The 22595-nt window shown below is 33.4% G+C and overlaps 1 protein-coding gene across 11 annotated transcripts in view; it reads left to right on the top strand.

Annotated features, from left to right (window-relative positions):
• The window catches only part of STAG1 (stromal antigen 1), a 393923-nt gene that overhangs the window by 214468 nt on the left and 156860 nt on the right, over nucleotides 1-22595 (top strand). For all 11 annotated transcript variants that reach the window (XM_025449001.3, XM_035704782.2, XM_049099673.1 and 8 more), the window contains one exon: nucleotides 12138-12342. In XM_025449001.3, coding sequence (XP_025304786.1) covers nucleotides 12138-12342 — 205 coding nt within the window. The remainder of the gene's footprint in view (nucleotides 1-12137; nucleotides 12343-22595) is intronic.

The raw sequence follows: 22595 nt of genomic DNA, 5'->3' as shown, positions 1-22595 counted from the left end.
AGGAAATGAAATTATTTAAAAAGGTGTTTATTTCTTTTTTTTTTCAAGTTTTTTTTTTTATTTTTTATTTTTTTATTTATGATAGTCACAGAGAGAGAGAGAGAGGCAGAGACATATAGGCAGAGGGAGAAGCAGGCTCCATGCAATGGGAGCCTGATGTGGGATTCGATCCCGGGTCTCCAGGATCACGCCCTGGGCCAAAGGCAGGCGCCAAACCGCTGCGCCACCCAGGGATCCCAGGTGTTTATTTCATATTCTTAAATATTATCTACCAATATTTGAGAATACTAACTACATCAAAAAAGAATGTTTTAAAAACCATTTAATGAATAAGTCATAAGGATAAAAGATACACAGACAGCATGGGGAATATAGTCATTGGTATTGTAATAGTGTTGTATGGCGGCATTTGGTCGCTACACTTGTGGTAAGCATAGCATTATGTCTGACCTTGTCCAATCACTGTGTTGTACACCTGAAAGTAATGTAACATTGTGTCAGCTGTGCTTCAGATAAATAGATAGATAGATAGATAGATAGATAGATAGATAGATAGATAGATAGATAGATGATTCTAAAAGAAAACATTCTGTTTTTCCTATTTGACAGTACAGCTAACACAATTTTATTAGAATATATTCATTTAAAGCAGAATTATATTAATTACTAAGGCTATTTTATCGTTAAGTAAGCTCTTTAGCAAAAACCTGTACAGTATTTTTACTGTTTTTGTTTCTTCAAAATACTGTATAGGTCTTTTAGCCCCTGTGAGTGGAAGGAGGTTAGTTTTGGTAAATTGTATTTTGTGGTAAAATTCGGAAAGATTTGATGACAGGATCCATTGGATCCCAAGAGCTTAGAGCAATGTCTGGTTTACAAGGAGTAACTATTAAAATTTTGTTAGATGAATTGATGCATTGTATTATAGCAAAATAAAGGTGAGATGTGTTAGAAGTAGCTTAGATTGAAGGTGTTTATGTTAGGACAAGGTGGTCCAAGAGTATATTATTGCCTGAGAAAGTATAGTAGCTACTATTCCTTATTACAAACTGAGTCTAATGTTTGTTTCTTTTTCAAAAAAAACCTTATAGGCCTGCACACAGCCAAAAGTGCTACATAATTGTAATATCAACGTAATTTAGAAATATATTAATTCTCAGAGCAGTCTGTGGCTCTTCAGTCAGTAGATAAATTTAGTTCCTGTTAGAGACAGCCCCTGACACATAAAGCAAAATGTAGTAGCATTTCTTCCCCAGGTTATTAGAGTCACATCTCCAAATGTAAACTCTTAAGTATGTTTTCCAAAGGTCACTTTGCATAGTTTTCATGCATTGAAATGGGACATCTAGATAGCGATATTTTGCAACACAATACAATTAATGTATTCACTTAGTGCCTTTAATTCTTGTCTATGTTATTTTGTATTGCTCACAATTACAGAATTTTTTACACTGTGCTCTTCTATAATGATTACAACTTACCCAATGGCTTTTTTCTCTTCTTGTTTCTAATCATATGCATTTCTATGAATTTGTTTACGTAGACTTAAGTATAGAACTTCTCATTTGTTTATCCATTTGAGCATTTATTAGTTAAAAGATTAAAAATTTTAAGAAATGTAAAAATGATTAAGTATTATACAAACGGAAAAAATATAAATGAAATGCCAAGGATATGGTGGAAGAAAACTCAAATTACTTCTAGTCTCAAATTAAAGTCTAAATTTTTAAAAATGTTATATTCCATAATAAAATATTTTTCAGCCTATTGTCTTAATAATAGTGAATACCTATGATAAAGCTAAACAATTCTCTTCTCCTCTTCATCTTCCCTATGCTCCTTCTCAGAAGGCTTATGTTGGTAGAGTGCTTAAGGAGTAGCTGCCTGGTGATCATTTCAGACTTTCTTAGTTTGAATTGTCTTATTTTTTAAATATGTGATAAATAAAAATAGACAAAGGTTTTTTTTTCCTTCTACCTTTGGTAATCAGATCAAATAATAAATAAAAATATAAATCATTATATTATCATATTACATTTATTTATATTTATAATATTTATTAAATTACACTTATAGTGTAATTTGCAGCATATACTTATTTATAGATTAAATGCATACACTTACCAACACCCTTGAGCATTGAGCTCTTCTTACTCTCTTAAAATACCTCAGATACAATACAATCTGAAATATTAACCTAGTGAAGGCCTACAAAGCTTATTTTATATACTAAATATTAGTAATAATTTATTTCTTAATTTAATTAAAAATAAAGAGAAGTTTTAATATTTTCTTGCAGTACACCACTCAGTTGGTGTTGTACATATCACTTTGGAAACCACTTCATAATTGAAGGAGGTAAACAAGAATATTAAAGAAAGGAAGCAAAGTTGGGAGTAAGAAGTGCCGAAAAGAAAAAAAAAATAATCACATAGAAAAACTCATGAAGACTCAAGAAATTGTAATCATTTGTAATGTGAAAAGGTACAAAATAGGAAATAATACACCTGTGAACTTTGTAGTGCAAAATATTGGAGACCAGAGGAAACCTGTTGAATGGTAATAATAGCAAATACTTATGTGTACTGTGTGCTTGACACTGTATGTTCTTTACACATATCTAATTTTATGAAGTAGGTCTTATATATTACTATTATCTCCATTTTACAGATGAGAAAATGGAGGCAAAAGGGATTAAGGAAGTTGCCTGAGATCACACAATTAGTAAATGATAAAGTCAGGAATGACACCCAGAACATCTGGTTCCTGAGTTCATATTCATAACTACAACCCTGTTGTGCCTAGTATACAATATAAGTCTGTAATCTGAAGTAACTCGGAGAAAATCACTCAAGTAATAATTGTACTGTTTACACTTAGACTCCACTTAGACACCTTCAATCATATAATACACTTCTGGCTATTTTTGTTACCAGATGTCTTATGGCCAACCAAATAAGTTATGGAATTAAATTAGTATCTTTTTTAAAGGACCAGTTATATTCTATTGACATATGTTGAATCTTTTTGGATTTAACCCATTCAGTTATATTATTTGAGACATCTCTCCTTATGAGAAATGTGTAAATGAGATACTCATAAGCCAAAAGTAACATTTTTATCAGTGGATACTGGTTTAAATCCCCATCTGATTTTGATTAGATAGGATGAACTGTATATTTAGGTTATAGCTATACCCTGGTCATTTCAAGATTTTTATTTTTCAGTTTTAAAATATATCTATAAAGCATGATTTTATGATGATATAAATGAATCCTATTTATATTTGCTAATCATTAAGATCTTTTAAATTATCTAGCTAAAGCTAGGTATTTGTTTTCTATTATTGATTTTAGGTATAACTTTTTATTTTAACCACTGTCAAATGAACTATTTAGTCTTTCAAACTTATTTATACAGGATTTATTTTTGTATTTATTCAGTAAATATTTATTGAACACTTACTGTTTGACATTTTCTTAAGAACTATATATTTAGAGATTAACAAGGTTATATAGCTCTAGAAAATGATTTCGTATCCTAAATGGGGAAAGAGCTTTATGAACTAATAGCAGTAATGCTTTGAGAAGTTCAGTAGTTGAGAAATAAAAGACCCCGTGAGATCCCAGAGGATGAGGTAATTATCTGAGATGTGAGAGCTTTACAAGTTACTTAGTCCTAAAACTAAGTTTTTAAAGATGAATAGAAGTTCACCAGAAAAACCAGGAAGGAGTTTATAGAGAAGATAGAGTTTAGGATATATAGCAGAAAACTGAGGTACGAAGCTAGAGAAATTAGACTAAAATATTGTATTTAATACTTAAAAATAAACCATCCCCAAACCATTGTTCTCCTAGGTGTACTAGACAGTGCCCAAGATAAATGCTGGAGATAAAGAGATAAGAGAGGGGTTTGAAAAATACAACAAATTTTTATAGCATTCACTTGTGGAAGTTTTTTTTCCAGATGTATTTTTACATAATTTCTTTAATTGGTGTATGTATGCAAGTTCAATTTCCTAATACTTTAAGGCTGAGGTTTGTCAGAATTGAGAATTATCTTAGACTCAATTAGCAGAGGTCTGATAGTAAAGAATATTTTCTCGTTTGCCTTATGGAAGTCAGCCAAAATATTCTATCTAAATAATTAATCTTTATGACTTTTTAAACTTAAAAACAGAAGTTCAAACAATATTAGTTAATAATACATTTTATTTAGCCCACTCAGAGCTTTGTTTTATAAAAATGTTTTCCACTGGATCTTTCCAAGGATAAGTAATACCATTTTCTTTGTTTGTTTGACACACGGTTCTTATGCATTCTGACTTTTTGAGAGAAAATAAAAATGAAAAACTGTGATATATAAATGCATAAATATGATTTTACATCATAAATACTAACTATAACATTGTGATAATTTAGATAATGGTACTCCAGAATTTGGAATTTCTCCTAGTGATTTCAGAAACTTGGTATCCTCAAGGATATAAATTTGGTAGTTTGAAATACTTTAATATACTCTTTTTAAAAAAATTATGTGCCATTTGATACACACAAAGAATATATGTAACATATTATATAGAAGGTATGTAAATCTGACGTCCCCAACTTAAGAACTCAAATACCAGTGAAATACTACTGAAATACCTATGTGTTCCTCCACGCTCCCATTCCAATCCTTCTCCTGAGAGGTAATCATTATCTTGAATTTTGTAACCTTTTCTTACTGATAAATCATTTACTGCTTAATGAAATGTTTGTGAGGACTCATGGATGAGTAGGGACCAGACATTTGGAGGTACTCCATAACTGTTATTTGATGCCAATTTAGGGCAGAACATATTTAAAAGGACTGATTGGCAGTCTCACTGCTGCTTTGACTTTACATATTCTCCTCATTTCTATTTGTGGCTAAGGAAACATAGATTGTCAACATTAATGATAGATAAAGGAGAAAAATATAGGGATCATTTAGATATCATCCTTCCCATTATTTTTGTCCCATATTGACAGTATCATTTTTATGGTGATTCATTCATTGTTTGAAGAAATAGTTGAGTGCCTGTTAAACATTCTAAGCATTTGAGGACATAGCAATGAATAACCAAAAATCCCTTCCCTCATGGAATTTATGTTTTATTTGGGAGTTAAAGCCAGTGAATAAAATACCTAGACAAAATATTATAGTATGATAAATATGATAAATGACAGTGAATGCTATATTAGAAAAATAAAGTAGAGAAGGAGAAAGAGATTGGGAATGGAAGGATGATTTTACATAGGATGGTCAGGAAAACTTCTCTAAGAATGTGACCTTAAGTGAACACTTGAAGGAAGTAATTGAGAACCATGTGTATATCTAGGGGAAGAGAAAATTTAAACTGCATAAATGGCTTTGAGATAGAAACATACCTAGGATATTAGAGAGACAACAAAGAAGCCAGTGTGGCTAAAGCATGTTGATTTATATATTGATTGCATTTGATTGTTTTATTGTCAGTACTTTTTCAAAATATGAAATACTTCCTCCACAGTTTTTTCTTTGCATGACATTAACTTTCAGTTGACAACAACCTAGTTATTTTTTAAAGTATCCTAGATTTTTTTTTCCTTCATGGTGTCATTTAACTTTTTCCTGACAGTTAAGAATACATGGACTTAAATTAAAATCCCAGGACCAGAATCCTGTAGCTTTGTGATCTAGGACAGTGTGTTTAAGATCTTATTTTTCTCATCTTTATACATAACTAGTAGTTACCACAGTATATAAATAATGCAAAATTATGGATTTGAAAAGTACATGCCATATAAATGCTAGTTATATCTTGTACATGAGAATTTCTCCCCTTGTATTCATCTGAATGTATTTGGAGAAATTGCTTTCTTACTGGACCTTTTTTGTTTGCTCTGTATTATCCTTGCAGATTTCTGCCTGATATTCTTCCCACTCTGAGCTTCTCTCTGCCTTTCTATACCTATTTATTTGATATGATTTACCTTTGCATTTGTTTATTCAATAAATTTCTTGGGCAAAGCATCATGGTAAGACTGCGCTCAAAGAATTTAAGTATTAGTTATGGACAATTGATTATTTAGGCTATTTGATTATTATCTTTATTTTGGTATCATTATATTGTTTTCTTAGCTCTCCTAAAAAAAAAAAAAAGAAATTACTGTTTTGTGAAAAAAGTTAGTTTTCAATATCACATTGCCCTTCATTAACTAGACAGTTTTCTTCTTTTTTTTTTTTTTAAGATGTATTTATTTATTTGAGAGAGCACACAAGCAGAAGAGGCAGAGGGAGAGAGAAATTTAAAGCAGAAAGTGCTTAGCATGGAGCCCTATCACCCTGAGATCTGACCTGAACTGAAACAAAGAGTCAGCTGCTTAACTAACTCCACCACCCAGGTGTCCCACTACACCGTTCTTTTACTTGACATGTAGAATGTGTCTAACAAATAGAAATTTATAACTGGTATTAGAATAAAGCAGGAAACTGCCTTTTGAAGTAGATACAGGAGATTTTTTTTCTCCCCAACCCCCTTTTTAAAGATTTTATTTATTTATTTATGAAAGACACAGAGAGAGGCAGAGATACAGTCAGAGGGAGAAGCAGGTTTCCCATGGGGAACCTGATATGGGACTTGGTCTCAGGACCCCGGGATCACAACCTGAGCTGATGGCAGACACTCAACCACTGAGCCACCTATGCACCCCAAGATTTTTTTAAGAATTTCTTCCCTTTTTAAAAACGGCTTATTTATTTTATTTTATTTTTTATTTATTTTAGATTTTATTTATTTATTCATGAGAGACACACAGAAAGAGGCAGAGACATAGGCAGGAGAAGCAGGCTCCCTATGGGTAGCCTGATGTGGGACTTGATCCCAGGGCCCAGGATCATGCCCTGAGCCAAAGGCAGACACTCAACCACTGAGCCACTGAGATGCCCCATGGTTTATTTATTTTAGAGAGAGTGCATGCATGTGTGCACATGAGTGTGAGCAGGAGGGGAGGGACAGAGAGGGAGAGAGAGAATCTCAAGCAGACTCCTCACTGATCAAGGAGCCTGGGGTAGGCTGGGGTTAGATCTCAAGACCTTGAGATCATGACCTGAACCAAATCAAGAGTTGGTTGCTCAACTGACTGAGCCACCCAGGTGCCCCCATAGAGATTTTTCCTTTTAATCATAGTATTTCCATATGGTACAAAAATGTAAAAGGACAAAAGGTCGGTTTAATTAGGAATTGAGCTAGTTTTGTGTTCTGTTGTTGATGTCATTGTCTTTAGTGAACCACAGTTCAGATTCCTCTAGTGGTAGGCTACTTTTGTCTTGTTCATAGGATACCCAGAGGGGTTTTTTCAGTGTTCGTGTTGCACTCTCAGCTCTCTCTGTTCTTGTGTGGCAGAGACCACTCCTACTCCATGCTCCTGCCCGTCTTTCAAGTGGTGTTGCTTATGGCCTGGTACTTATATAATGAGGGCGATTCTTCATTGTCCTACTGCTAAGTCTTAAACATGGTTTTTGTGCCTGGAGCCACTGAGGGACCTTCTCAGCTTTCCTGGCCGTTATGTCTGTGGCTGGTTTCAGGTAGAGTTTTCCGTCTCTCCCAATGCTAGCAGATCCCTGTTGATATTAGTATTAGGATTCAGGGTCCAGGACAATGTTTTGTCTTTTTCTTGCTTCCAGGTGGAGATTTTTTCTTTCACCTTCTCATAGCTGCAGTGGGTCTTTGCCTGTGCTGTGGTAGTGACTCAGTTTACTGACCCATCTCCATCAGATTAAGTCTTTTAATTTGCAGGAGACAAAAGTCTGGAGATGTGAGTTAGACTGTTGTTACCTTTCCCCCAGCAAGTGAAGATCCTGCCCTGCAGAATTACACCACCATGTGAGATGCTCTCCGTTCTCAGAATTTGTTTTAAATACCCAATTGAGATATGTGTAAAAGAGCTTTTGAATGAGTGCAAACTTCTTGTCCTTCCACGCTGACAAACTAGTCCACACTTTGACAGACTAGCCCGCACTTCATCTTTGACAGTTCATTAAAATTTTAAGTTCATTTCTTACCCATTTTTTGTGGAGACCTTTTCCTCTTAGGCTCTGCCACAAACAATAGAGCTTGTTTGCTTCACCTCTTCTTGGAGAGACTTACTCTTTAGAAATTATAGTTAATTCAGCTCAAGATGGGCTCAAGAAAAGTTCTCTGTGTGTGTGTGTATGGATTCAGCTATTTCTCATTGTTGGTAGCCTACTACATTCTAAGTGGAAGCCAAACCCTATTGTTAGGCTTTTGACTTTGCTTTTAATTTTATTTAAATACAAAAATTACTTTTTATGTAGGTCAATCTGTTAGTCTTCTATGACTTCTTTTTTTTGTATTGTACTTAGTAAAAGACTTCTTCACCTTGAGAATATTTCCCATGTTTTCTGCTACTTTTCTGAATGTTTTTAAGCGTTTTGATTCATTAGGAATTAATTTTGGGGTAAGGTGCAATCTAATTTTCTTTCTAATGAACTGCCAGTTGTATCAAAATCATTTACTGAATAATTTATTTTTCCTCACTGCTTGTAATGCTACTATAACAGTAGGACTGAAATTATCTGTGAGTAGCAGAAAATCTGACCAACAATGGCTTGAATTCACAGGAGTAAATTTGTCTTAGCAAAATAAATCTCAGAGTAGACAAAACATGGTTGGTACTGCATCTCAGCAGAGCAAAGACCTAGACTTCTTCCATCCATCATTTTTATCTGCATTCTTGTCCTTTTGTGGTGTAAAATTGCTGTTGAGCATCCAGGACTACACATGAGTTCTAGGTCACTGAGAGAGGAAGTGACAAAGACTAAAGAAATCATACTTGTTTAGTCTGGCCATTTTAAAAGGCTTCTCCAGAAGCCCTACCTAGCAAGTTACAAGTTATTTTTTTTTTTAAGATTTATTTATTTATTTATCAGAGAGAGAGAGAGAGAGAGAGAGAGGTGGAGACACAGGAGGAGGGAGAAGCAGACTCCATGCTGGGAGCCCGACGTGGGACTCGATCCCGGGACTCCAGGATCGCGCCCTGGGCCAAAGGCAGGCGCTAAACCACTGAGCCACCCAGGGATCCCTAACAAGTTTTTTTCTCAGATATTTCTTGCACATTATTTTCCAGGCTACTAATGTATCTCTTATCATTAGTAGTACTGTTCTTTCCTTCAATTCATTAACTGAATTGTTTAAATATGAAAGAAAATATTAGATATATGCAGTTCCATGTTCATTGCATATTACCCAAGATGTAGAAACAACCTAAGTGTTCATCACTGGATGAGTGGTTAAAGAAAATGTGGCGCATATATATATATGAGATACAACAGAATATATATGTATATATATGAATAATATATACAAAAGAATATTATTCAGCTGTTAAAAAATAAAGGAAATCTTGCCATTGTGACAACATGGATGGACCTTGATGGTATTATGTTAAGTGAAATAAGACAAAAAAGGACAAATACCATATGCTTTCACTTATTTACGGAATCAAAAAAAAAAGTACCCCTCCCCCCCACACACACACAAACTCATAGAACAGATTAGTAATTGCCACTGGTAGGAGGTTTGGGGGCAGGCAAAGGGGTGAAAAGATACAAACTTCCAGTTATAAAATATGTAAGTCTTAGAAATATAATGTATAGCATGATAACTATAGTTAATAATGCTGTTTTGCAAAGAAAAAATAATGCTGTTTTGCATATGTGAAAGTTGCTAAGAGAGTTGCTCTTAAAAGTTCTAATCACAAGAAAAAAAAAATCAATGACTTTCTGTAACTGTATGGTGACAGATATTAATTAGACTTATTGTGATCATTTCACAGTATATACAAATATGGAATCATTATGTTGTATATCTGAAACTAATACAATGTTATATGTGAATTATAAATCAGTAAATAAAATATTTTAGTTCCCTAGAGGTTTTTTTAATTTTTAAATTTTATTTATTTATTTTTTTAAGATTTTATTTATTCATGAGAGACACAGAGAGAGAGGCAGACGTAGGCAGAGAGAGAGATGCAGGCTCCATGCAGGGTGCCCGAGGTGGGACTCAATCCCGAGACTCCAGGATCACGCCCTGGGCCGAAGGCAGACACTCAACTGCTGAGCCACCCAGGCGTCCCAAGGTTTTTTGTTTGTTTGTTTTTAAATTTTGATTTGTTTTGTGCTACATTTGAATCCTTTGAAGTATACTTAGTTTTTTTTTATTTTTTTTTTATTTTTTTTTTTAATTTTTAAATTTTTATTTATTTATGATAGTCACAGAGAGAGAGAGAGAGAGAGAGAGAGAGAGAGGCAGAGACATAGGCAGAGGGAGAAGCAGGCTCCATGCACCGGGAGCCTGATGTGGGATTCGATTCTGGGTCTCCAGGATCGCGCCCTGGGCCAAAGGCAGGCGCCAAACCGCTGCGCCACCCAGGGATCCCTATACTTAGTTTTTTATTATTTATTTGTAAATGCTTATTTTCCTGCCCTTCCTCTTGCTTGCTGTTGGGCTTGTTTAGATGGATTATTTATCTATTTTTTTTAGATATTTTACTTATTTATTTGACAGAGAGGGTGTGTACAAGCAGGGGGAATATCAGAGGGAGAGGGAGAAGCAGGCTCCCCACTGAGTAGGGAGCCCAATGTAGGGCTTGATGGGACCATGACCTGAGTGAAGGCAGATGCATAACCAACTAAGCCGCCTAGGCGCTCCTAGATTATTTAGATGAATGATATTCTTTGTTGTTGAGCATTAAATGACTGAATCTCACAGTTGATATAAAGCAAGAGAAGTTCTACTCTTATGAGCTTTTATGATACAGAAGCAACAGCAGCCTGTTGAGATACCTTTGAGAAGCATCTCACATTTCCACTCTTTTACCCTCTCCAGTCTACCCCTGACACTCCCACTTTCAAGGACTAGGATTCAGCCAGCCCCTTCAGTTCCTTTTTGATCTTTTTGAGGCTTAGTTAACTCTCTAACACTCATATAGCACCAAAATTTTGACTTCCTTTTCAGGTATTTGACCAAGTGCTAAGTAAACTCTTACTTATTTCTGATTTCTTTTCCTTGCTCTTGGGATTTCCTGCTATTATTCTAAGTATCATACTCGTTCTCTTTCCTGAGATATAAACACAGCCCAAGTCTTTACTCATACCTAATTTATTTGAAGCACTTTGGTCTAGAGAAAGCAAATAGCGATAAATTGGGAATATTCAGATACCATTTTCAAAGAATCTCTCAATGCTTTGTCAATTTATATTTTTCTACCAAGATGTTTTAGTCTAGAGTAGGGCACCTCTAACCAGTTGGATCCAATGTCAGTTTCATGTTATGTTTTTGTTTTTAATTTAAATTCAAGTTAGTTAACGTAGCGTATTATTGATTTCAGGGTAGAATTTAGTGTTTCATCTGTTGCATGTAATACTCAGTGCTCATTACATCAAGTAGCCATCTTACTGCCCATCACCCCATTACCCTATCCAGTTTCATGCTTAAACAAAATGATACAATCTGATAATACCAAGAACCCATATTAGATTTATTTTCTTTGAAAAGTTAATAAATCTGCTCTATAAAAGAAAATTAATAGAACATTTTTCATAAAATTGGAAGAAATAGAGTTGCAGTTTCAGATACAAAATACTATTTTTGTATTTCATAATGAAATACACTTTTGAAATTCTCAGTTCTTAAAAATTCTATTTTAAATAATTGAAAGAAGCTGATTAGTTTGATCTGAATTCAGTAGCAAATACCTTTTCTAGTCTAAACTTCTTTAATTTTTTGTTGTTGTTGTTTATACTTCAAAGTATCTCAACTAGGACCCAAGTGTAACAACATCGGAACTATTCTTTTTTGAATGTTGGCTTAAAATAATGAATTAAATACTTGGTTCTAAATAATAATTATGAGCACTGCATGAATTATTTAATTGTGGAAGATCAAAAGAAACAATAGATACAAAACTATCCGTGTACTTATGTAAGTCACCTTCAATATCCACATCTACTTTTGAAAAAAAAAAAAGTTACTTTGTAGGTAGGGAAAAAGGCTTTAATCAAATTGATATCATATGTCAAATTTAATATGTTCTTTTTATTCCTTTTAGGACAGTGGTGATTATCCCCTTACCATGCCTGGACCTCAATGGAAAAAGTTTCGTTCAAACTTCTGTGAATTTATTGGAGTCCTGATTCGACAGTGTCAGTATAGCATAATTTATGATGAGTATATGATGGACACAGTAATCTCCCTTTTGACTGGTTTGTCAGACTCCCAGGTCAGAGCTTTTAGGCATACAAGTACCCTTGCTGGTAAGTAACCAATGTTTTATTTAGTTTTGTTAAATATGTTCTATTGCACTTAAAATGTATTTAGATTAAATATTAATTTAATTTTACTGTGCTCTTGAAAAATACCATCCCTCCCCTCCCCCAAATTCATCTGAATGGCTTATGTTATCTGTTTAGGTAAGATGTATGACTATTTTGATAACTGGCATTTTATGGCCTGAGAATGAAAACTGAAAATTTCTGGCAAATTTCAGCAAATCTCTCTCTTAATGTTTAATAATTTTAATACATCATTATATTATAGTCCAAGAGATTTTAGGAGTCCACTAGACCATATTCTTCGGTAAACCCCAAAATGAGTAGTTGAAATTCTAAATTCATAGTGGTGTTTTTTTCACTTTATTATATTGTTTTATTGCTCATTATTATAAATAAATGTATAAGTATTTGTTTATATATTTGAAACAATTCTACCTACTTACAATTGCTACATAGCAACATTATTCCTATTCCTACTGATGTAATAATAACCTAAGTTTATCTAGATGTAATATCTCTGAAATCAGTTCATTTAGATAGGCTAGATAATCTGAAGAATTGACAGATTAGTTTTCACTATTATTTCATTTTGGAATTATCTAGAGAACTTCTCAGCCAAGTATATGTATTTTTTCCTTGTTTCTCCATAACAAGTCAATTTCAATAATTTAGCAATTGTTCTGGTTTCCCTCAACTGCTTTAACTGTGCTTACTGAAAATGACTGTTCTTTTTCATCTGTGATGTAGAGCAAGCACACACGTGTATACATGCACATTTGTGTAAATACTCCCAGAATACATCCTTTTTAGTAGCAGTAACTTTGTATTCATCTTACACATTACAATGACAAATACCAGATTTAATTTCATTAATTGTATTTCATTTTGCATTTAAATTAAATTTCTCATTTATCAAATATATTTAAATCTTTGGTTCTCAAACTTTCTCAAGTATCAGAATTATCTGCAGGGCTTATTGAAACAGATTGCATGGCCTTACCTCCAGAGTTTAACAGATTTTAGGTTTCCTGATATTTTGGGGAATACACATTGATAACCCGTGGTTTAAAAATCTTATCATTTTCTGGCTTAATCTGCTGCCTGAAGCCAATATGATAATATTACCTATGGTCATTCATGTTTTCTTCCATTCCACTTTTTTCATTTCCTTTTTTCCCCTTATTTAATCCATATTCCTATCCATTATCTTCTTAGTTACATGTCTATGTAAAATAAACATGAACCACATTTTCAAGAGTAACATTTTCCTTAGTATTAGGAAAAGAGGAAGATCTACCCAATTTTATCTTTTTCAAAAGGTAAAATAAAAATAGTTTATTGCTGAAAAAATTCCTATACAGAACAAACATCAAACAGTTTAAATTCTGTGTTTTGAGAGTATCTTCTTGCTTGTTATTAGGAAAAAAAGAGATCTTGTACCCAAGATTCTTTAAAAGGTATTGCAAATACACTATTTATTATTTTAAATTATATGATAATTACACAATTTTTTCTTTCTAATTTCATGACTTTTTTAGTATCTTCTCCATTTGAGTTGCTTTTTTCTTTTTCTTCATATATTCCATTGAGTTTTCATCTTATTTTCCTCTATGTACAGTAATGCCCATTTAGCTGGTTGTCAGATGGATAGTAAATGCACAAGAAAGAATAACATATTGTAGAAATAATTAGAATATTTTTACTTTTAAAATGTCTTTCCTGAAAAATGCACTCTAAGATTCTTTTGCATTTGTCCTCCACTGCCATGTAAATGAAGTATTATTGTATTTTACTGATTTTATAATAGTCCATTTCACCTCTCCTTTCCATTGGCCCATTTTCACTGACTTTTATTGTTGTATTGTTTTCCCTATATTTATCTTCTGGCAATCTATATATGCTTATTTTACATATACTTAAATATATTTTAATTGTAGCTTTCCTCTTATCCCTTTTGAGTAGCTTCCTCCTCCTTCCAGTATTTTTCTGCCTTTTTTTCCCACAGTTTATCAGTGTTCATGATAGCTTTTTAAACTGCTTTGTATATCATCATCTAGCCTATTTGAATTTGAAATTATTTTTTTAGATCACATATCAAGAAAAATGGAAGGAAATCAACATGTTTATACTGATCTTTTAAAAAGTGGAAACATTTCTCAAGTGATTCTCCAATTTACTTCAAAATATTACTATACTTGCTATGTCTACAGTTATTATATCTTTCAAGACTCAGTTTCATAAAATGTAGGACTTGTCAGTCACCTTTAACAAAGCACAGAGATCTTGCTGAGAACTTAAGACCTGACTGGATAATAAATTATCCTTATTTTTAAGGAATTTTTTGTTGTTGTTGTTCTCATCTTTTCTCTCTCTCTCTCTTTTTAATGATATGTATGCAAGGGGTAGATTAAAAGATAATCATTTTTATTCACTTTGCAGGACGAGTCTTGGGGACTAGATAAAATGGGCAGGAACATTTAATCCTCTGCTTCAAAGACTATGTGCATGGACAGTTACAAGGCAGTTATGGCCAGATATGATTATCGGCTTTGGAATAAAATGCTCCTTGACATTGCTTATATCTTAGCTGAGAAGAGAGACAATCAGGTTAGTTGTTCTGTAGGGTACAGATGCGATGAGTTCCAGAGCTTCATGAGTCATCAGAGTGGTCCTATTAGTAGTACTTTTAATTGATCTTCCAAATAATTCGTTTGCTTATTCAGTTTAATATGTGTCCCTATTATCAGTGTTTATGCATTGTTTTTAATTGTATACTTTTATCATATTTTTATTAAAAATTTTCATCATTCGGTAGTTGTTTAGGTCTGTTTATTCTACAGTTAACAGTAGTCTCATTTTTCCTTTGGAAGTAAACCATGTTTCCCCTTTTCTTAGAATTCTTTCTGTCATTAAATTGAGACAGATTGCTAGCTATTACATTTTATATTTTCCGTATTTTTTTTCTGTTATCTTAATTGGAATTTTAAAACATTCTTGCATTTGACCTAGTGCTTCACATTGCTGTACAGTTTTCATTAACTATTAATTTATAGAATTAAGTGCCCTTATTTCTGTTCTAAATAGCACCTCAGTTGGATTTACTGTGGATACAATTTATATAAGTAACATTTTGTCATTATTTTGGTGAATATAGAATCTGAGACTGGGCACAATTTCTTTATTCCCCAGTTTGATAAAATTTTCATGAGGAAATAATCTCTTTTCTTTCCCCACCAAGGTCAAAATTAGATAGGATTCCTCCTGTTTTATCATTTCATTGTTTGGTATTATGAAGATAATTCTACTCTCAGAGTCTGTTTTTTCAGATCTATAGTTAAATTAGTTTTAGACATTTGCTTTAAAAATATTTGCCAATACTTTACAGAGTGTTGATTTTAAATTTTTGGTAGATGGCAATTTACAGGTTAAGTAATGTTGATTTAATTTTTTTAATTTTTTGCTGTTTCCTCACCTATATCATTTTCTATGATGTTATAAATAGATTAATATTGACTACCACTCACTGTTAAGGTGAAAATGATAATTTCAACAAAGGGAGATTAAGAATACAAAATTTGTGTTAATAATAGCATGGTAATTGATTCTAATTTTTTCTAAAGTGAATTCTGGGAAAATTAGAAAATGTAGTTAAGATCATCATATAATAGTCAAGTGGCCTAAGTATGCTGAGAGGCCCAGCTTCACTAGTAGTTAACAATAGGTCATTCTCAGACCCTTGAGGAAGTAAACATTTCTTTATTCTTTATTGTTTAATATTATTGTGTTTACATATAGTTGATTTTTATATTGACATATGATTCATTGTTAATATTTTTAACCATGTCAGAATCTCTGGACTTATGTAGTTTGAGGAAAGATACTGTATATGAAATTGCTTTGTTCTCCAGTCATAGACTGAAAATCATTTTGCTTCAGTAAATAGGCATCTTTTCTTTGGCTTTCAGTTGCTGAAACCGTATAATACAGTGGTTCAAAAAATGGGTTCTGTGCCAGACTGTCCGGATCCATATCTCTTGCTGTCTTTCACTAGTTGGGTAACTTGGACAAATCCTTTTATCTACCTGGCCTCATTTTCTTCACATGCAAAGTGAGGAAGATCATGATAGCTACCTTTTTAAAAGAGATCAGGAGGGCATGGACCAGTGCCTGACATTTAGTAAGCTGCTCCTATTATTCTGTAATGACAAGAAGAGCTAATAGCATTGGCAATGTTTCACTTCATTCATGTTTTTACTCAGAATATATTGAAGACCTACTCTGTTTTAGTAATAAAAGACATTGCAGGTGGGGAAATCAGAAACAAATTAGATCTTTCAAAAACTATTGAGAAAACTAGTAGCATGCTTTTTCATTTTACTTAGCTTGTAGGTCCCAAATTCTCTTTATTAATTCAATTAATCTCTTGACTAGACAGAATATTTTTGGTTTCTATGGTTAGGACCTGAAAAATTTAGGTCAGTTTGGCATCATCAAAAAGCAGATTATAGGGATCCCTGGGTGGTGCAGCGGTTTGGCACCTGCCTTTGGCCCAGGGCGCGATCCTGGAGACCCGGGATCGAATCCCACATCGGGCTCCCGGTGCCTGGAGCCTGCTTCTCCCTCTGCCTATGTCTCTGCCTCTCTTTGTGTGTGTGTGACTATCATAAATAAATAAAAATTTTTTAAAAAAGCAGATTATAGGATAATCTTTTACATATTTTTTTCTTATGATTCATTATTTTATTCTTCTAAAGACTTAATTTCTCATTGCTTTGTACTTTTACTTTTTTAAAAAACTTTATTACCTTTGTTTTTCTTATCTCTACTCTAGAGATAATACTTTCTAGTTTTCCAGGATTTGTATATTGTAGACTTTGGGTGTTCTTATGGGATTAATGCCCAATAATTGACCAAATTCATGAATGCCACTATATCTATAACGGTATTCATAAAATACAATAAACTTTAAAATGCTTTAAATTTATTCATGTAAATTTGTAAATATTTCTTTCAAATATGTAAATATAATGTGTTTTCTAGTTATGTGTTTTAGTAATGTGTTTTCTAGTTAAAGAACCTTCATTTTCTTAGATTTATTTCTTTCTGTTACAAAGTATGAAAATTTGCTTTCTTTTGGGGACCAGTAAAGAAATCTTGATTTTAAAATCACTTTACAAACATGGCATATCTTTTATTCATTAGCTTGGTGATTTAGACAAAAAACTTCGGTGCCTTACTTTCCTCATCTGTATACTACTATACTAATAGTCTCATCCCATAGGAATGTAAGGCATAAATGAATTCATATTATGTATTTAATATATACAAGTCACTCAGTAGTTGTCTGATATTATAACTGCCATAGAATGACAAAGCTTACTTGGTTTAGTTTTAAAGAGGGCAGAGAAATTGAGAAAATTTTTTGTGTATTTTTCATTGACATTTCCTTATTGTACATTTAAACATTTTCTGTGCATATAAAATTACTATACTGATTATAGAGTATTCAGAAAAGGAGGAAGATAGAAAAATAAAACTAGCCATAATTATATCACCTCATCATTGTACCCAGAACATGTGGTATTTCCTTTAAGTTTTTTTTCTCATATGCATATTTATGAGGATTTTTGTTTTATTTTTCTTTTAAGATTTTATTTATTCATGAGAGTCATAGAGAGAGAGGTAGAAACATAGGCAGAGAGGGAAGCAGGCTCCCCACGAGGAGCCCAATGTGGGACTTGATCCCTGGACCCTGGGATCATGTCTCCAGCCAAAGGCAGACACTCAACCACGGAGCCACCAGGAGTCCTTTTCTTTTAAGATTTATTTACTTATTTGAGAGAGAGAGAAAGAGAGCACATGAGCATGCAGAGGGAGAGGGAGAAGCAGACTCCAGGAGCCTGATGGTGGGCCTGGATTCCAGGTCCCTGGGTTCATGACTTGAGCTGAAGTCAGACACTTAACTGACTGAGCCACCCAGGTGCCACTTTGTTTTAATTAAATTTAATTACTTAATTAGATTTTATTTATTTATTTGACAGAGAGAGGAGAGAGAACCCAGCAGAGGGAGCGGCAGGGAGAAGCAGGCCTCCCATTGAGCAGGGAGCCCAACGTGGGGCTCAATCCCAGGACCCTGAGATCATGACCCAAGCAGAAGTCAGGCACTTAACTGACTGAGTCACCCAGGCACCCCCACTTTTGTTTTATTTTAAAACAAATAATAGGATTAATTTTGTAGCATGCATTTTCTGTGCTTTTATTTTTTATAATCATGTCTGATATGGCAGGTTCATTTTCCACAATCTGAATGTCTTTTAAGTTATTTAACTTTTTACATTGTTCAGATCCTTTGTCTTTTATTGGAGTCCCTATCATCTTTTGCTTTCTTCCTTAATTTATTCTCTCCTTTTTGGTTATTTATTTATTTATTTTATTTTATTTTTTTTGATAGCTTTGAGGAGGGTTTTTTTGGGAAGTATAATATTTAAGACTTTACATGCCTGAAAAGTATATTTTATCCTCCTTTTTAATTTTCTTCAAAATTTTTCCTCTAGCTTCCAGTGTTTCTGTTGAGAAGTCCAGTGCTTTTTCAATTTTCGATAGTGAGACTTTTTCTTGTCTTTGGCAGCTTTTAAATTTTCTCTTTATCCTGGTATTCTGAAATATCATGGTGATATACCCTGATGTGTGTATATATTTTTTCCCATACATTATACTTACCACTCTTTGATCATTATCTATTGCTTGGATTGTTAATCTCTTGTGGTTTCTCATTTTCCATCTCTTTTCTTTTTAACATTGTTTCATTGATGTAAATTATTCTCTTATATCTTTGACAATGTTAATTATTATTCTGAAGTTTTTTCTGCACCCTACTCTTATCTTCTGATTCTCTACTCTTATCCCTCTCTTTCATGTTGGAGACTTTCCTCAAATATTTGCTTCTTGGTACTCTACTATTGCTAAGAGTAAGACATGAAAAAGGCACTGACCAGAGAAGGAAGGTGTGTGTGTGTGAGAGAGAAAAAGAATGTGTTGTGTTTGACAGAGACAGACAGTGGTTTTGTCTTCTTTGGTTAGCATCACTATAGGACGGTCCTGTGGTCAGCTAACATTTTCACTGTAGACCCTAAACTGTTGCTATAGATAATTATTTTCCATGGAGAAGTTCACCTTCTTTGCAGAAGGATCTTTCAGTACAGTTGCTCTGTACCATTTGGGAGTTGGGCAGGGTGAAGCAGCATCCAGGGCACTCTGCAATTCACATATATCCCTCTTCTGTATCTGATGATTCCAAATCTCTGGTTCATTTCATTGGGGGAATAAACTTTCTGGATTTCCAAGATGGGTGTATGATGGAGAAATTGCTTGACTCCCGAGGTTGAAGTAGATATTTTGGGATTTAATAAATTACTATACAGACTTTGAAATAAAACTATTTTTAGAGCTTACCTCCCTCCATCTTCTGTGGAACTTTGCACTTCTAATTCCTGAATGCTCTGGCTTCTGCAGAGCAAAATAGTTATTTTATTTTTCTTTTTTAAAAAAATTTTTCCTAAAAAACAAAATTTTTTTTCCTGTTATTTTTTTATAAAGAATTTATTTGTTTATGATTTAAAAGAATTTATTGTTTATGTGGAGAGAGAGCATGTGTGATTGTGTGCACAAGGGCAGAGGGAGGGAGAAGCAGACTTCCCACTGAGTAGGGAACCCAATACAGGGCTCAGTCCCAGGATGCTGGAATCATGACCTGAGCCAAAGGCAGATGCTTAACTTACTGAGCCACTTAGGTGCCCCTATTTTTCTTTTCTTTCTTTTCTTTTCTTTTCTTTTCTTTTCTTTTCTTTTCTTTTCTTTTCTTTCTTTTCTTTTCTTTTTTTTTTCTTTTCTTTTTTTTTCTTTTAGATATACATAGTTGTAATTACTTTTTTGACCATTGGGTTTGATTTGTATGCTCTCTGCTCATCCTTCTCCTTTGCATCCACATATATTAATATATTGTGGTTTGGATTTACAAATATTTTTCTCTATTTGTTTTCTCTTTGTTCTTTTGATTGGATTTTCAAGAGAGAGAGGGATTAGTTAAATCTCTTACCATTTTGGGATACCTGGCTGGCTCAGTCAGTAAAACATGTGACTCTTGATCTTGGAGTTTTGAGTTTAAGCCCCAAGTTGGGCATAAAGTTTACTTAAAAATTAAATTAAAAATTAAAAAAAAACCTTGATCATTTATAAAGTAGATGTTTGTTGTAAGCCTTTTTGTTTGTTAAAATAGCTTTATAAAACTAAAGAAGGAGTAGTATATCGTCCCTCTTTTAAAAATATAGTTTGTCCCATTATTAAACATACTTCTAAGGCATTACAGTGATAGTTTTCAGAAGTATAGTAGGTATCATTATATATAAATGGTGTTTTTTAGTTTTCATTTTTATGTTTAGGAACATGTAAATGTAAATTGTTGATTAAAAGAGTCTACAATCTTAATTTCATCCATCCCATTTGCCAGTAACCACTTCTTTTTGTTCTGGTGTTTTCCTTTTATGCTGCCAATTCCAGTATAGTTTTTCTTCTGTTGAAACTTTAAATCTTTTGATGCTATATTTTTGGTGTTCTTCACACCCTTCATATCTTCACCTCCCCCACTTCCCTAGCTTAGATCCTTTCATCCAGATTTATTACAGTCATGTCCCTTTCTCACACCCTCAATATCTTTGCCTTTCTTTCCCTCCATCATACCTCCTTGGAAAACCCTATCCTCCATATCTGTACCAGAGCAGCTGAAAGTTAAGAAAAACATAAAAATCATAATGGCTGGGTTTTAGATTTTTCTCTTAAGTGGGCCTTTAATGTTGCCTAGCAATCCTATTAGAGTATTCTACTATGTAGATACTCATACTTACGAATTATTTCATACCTTCTTCTCAAACCTGTAACATCCCCTATTTTCTTACTTTCACACTTAGCTGATTATTTTGCTTGCTTAATAGAGACAACAGAATTCTTCAAGGATTAGACCTACTTACCTAGGTGCAGCTTTGCCCATATACCCTACGTTTTCTCTTACTACTGTTAACCTCTAAGGTCGATCCTTGCCCTGGTGAAGTGGATCTGACCCCTGGTTTCCACCCCCAAGAACTTTGCTCTTCAATGTTTTCTCTCTACCAACTTCAGTTTCCCCACTTTTATTAGATAATTCTCATCATTATACTAATATGGCATTAAACGCTTATCTTTTAGGAACATTCTCTATTAAGGCGCTCCAGAGACACAGAACCAATAGGAGATATATTTACCTACTGGTATATACATACATACCAAGATGTGTATGTGTATCAAGATATGTATATCTTGGTATGTATGTATGTATGTATATACCAAGATATATTTGGGGAGAGGAAGTTTTATTTGAAGGAGTTTGCTCACACAGTTATGGGAGCTGGCAAATTTGAGATCTATAGGGTAGAACAGCAGGCTAGAAACAGGCTGGAGTTATACAGTCCTGAGGCAGAAATTGCTTCTCTAGGAAACCTCAGTATTTTGTTCTTAGAGTTTTCAAGTGACTACAGAAAACCCACCACATTATTGAAGGTAATTTCCTCTACTTAAAACCAACTGATTATAGATGTTAACCATATTTACAAAATACCTTCACAATAATACCTGGATTAGTGTTTGATTAAATAACTGAATTATTTGACAGTAAGACTGACCATTACATCCTCCCTTGTTTCCCCATTCCCTTCTAGCTACATTCACATTTCTCTGCTGTTCTTTATGGCAAATCTTTAACTATTTCTGTTCATCATCAATTGATATCTTTACTTACTCTCCTCCTGTTCTCTTTAAACCCACTCCAATTAGTTTTCTTTTTCTGCCATATTACTGCCTCTGCTTTTGTTGCAGTCAGCAATTACCTCTTATTGTCCAAATCACTGGGAAGCTCCCAAACGTCATCTTTCTCTCTCAGTAGACATAGTTATTGCTTCCATCTGAAATCACTATCTTCACTTGTTTTCTGGAATACACTGTCTGAGTGGATCTTTGAAAGCTAAACTGTAAAGATTGAATTATCTCAGAACTCAAGTTTTAAGCCCTTTAATCTTTTGTTTTTATTCTCACTCTTTACTGAATAAAGTGAAAACCAATTCCATAGTTTTACTATTTCTGCCAAAAAATGACAGTGGAAGAGGTAATACAGCCACATGATTTAAAATTCAGAATAAAAAACTATATAG

Source organism: Canis lupus, chromosome 23 (assembly GCF_003254725.2).
Source record: "Canis lupus dingo isolate Sandy chromosome 23, ASM325472v2, whole genome shotgun sequence".
NCBI classification, from domain to species: Eukaryota; Metazoa; Chordata; class Mammalia; order Carnivora; family Canidae; genus Canis; species Canis lupus.
The sequence above is the reverse complement of the archived record's forward strand: the minus strand, read 5'-3'. Positions and strand labels throughout refer to the sequence as shown.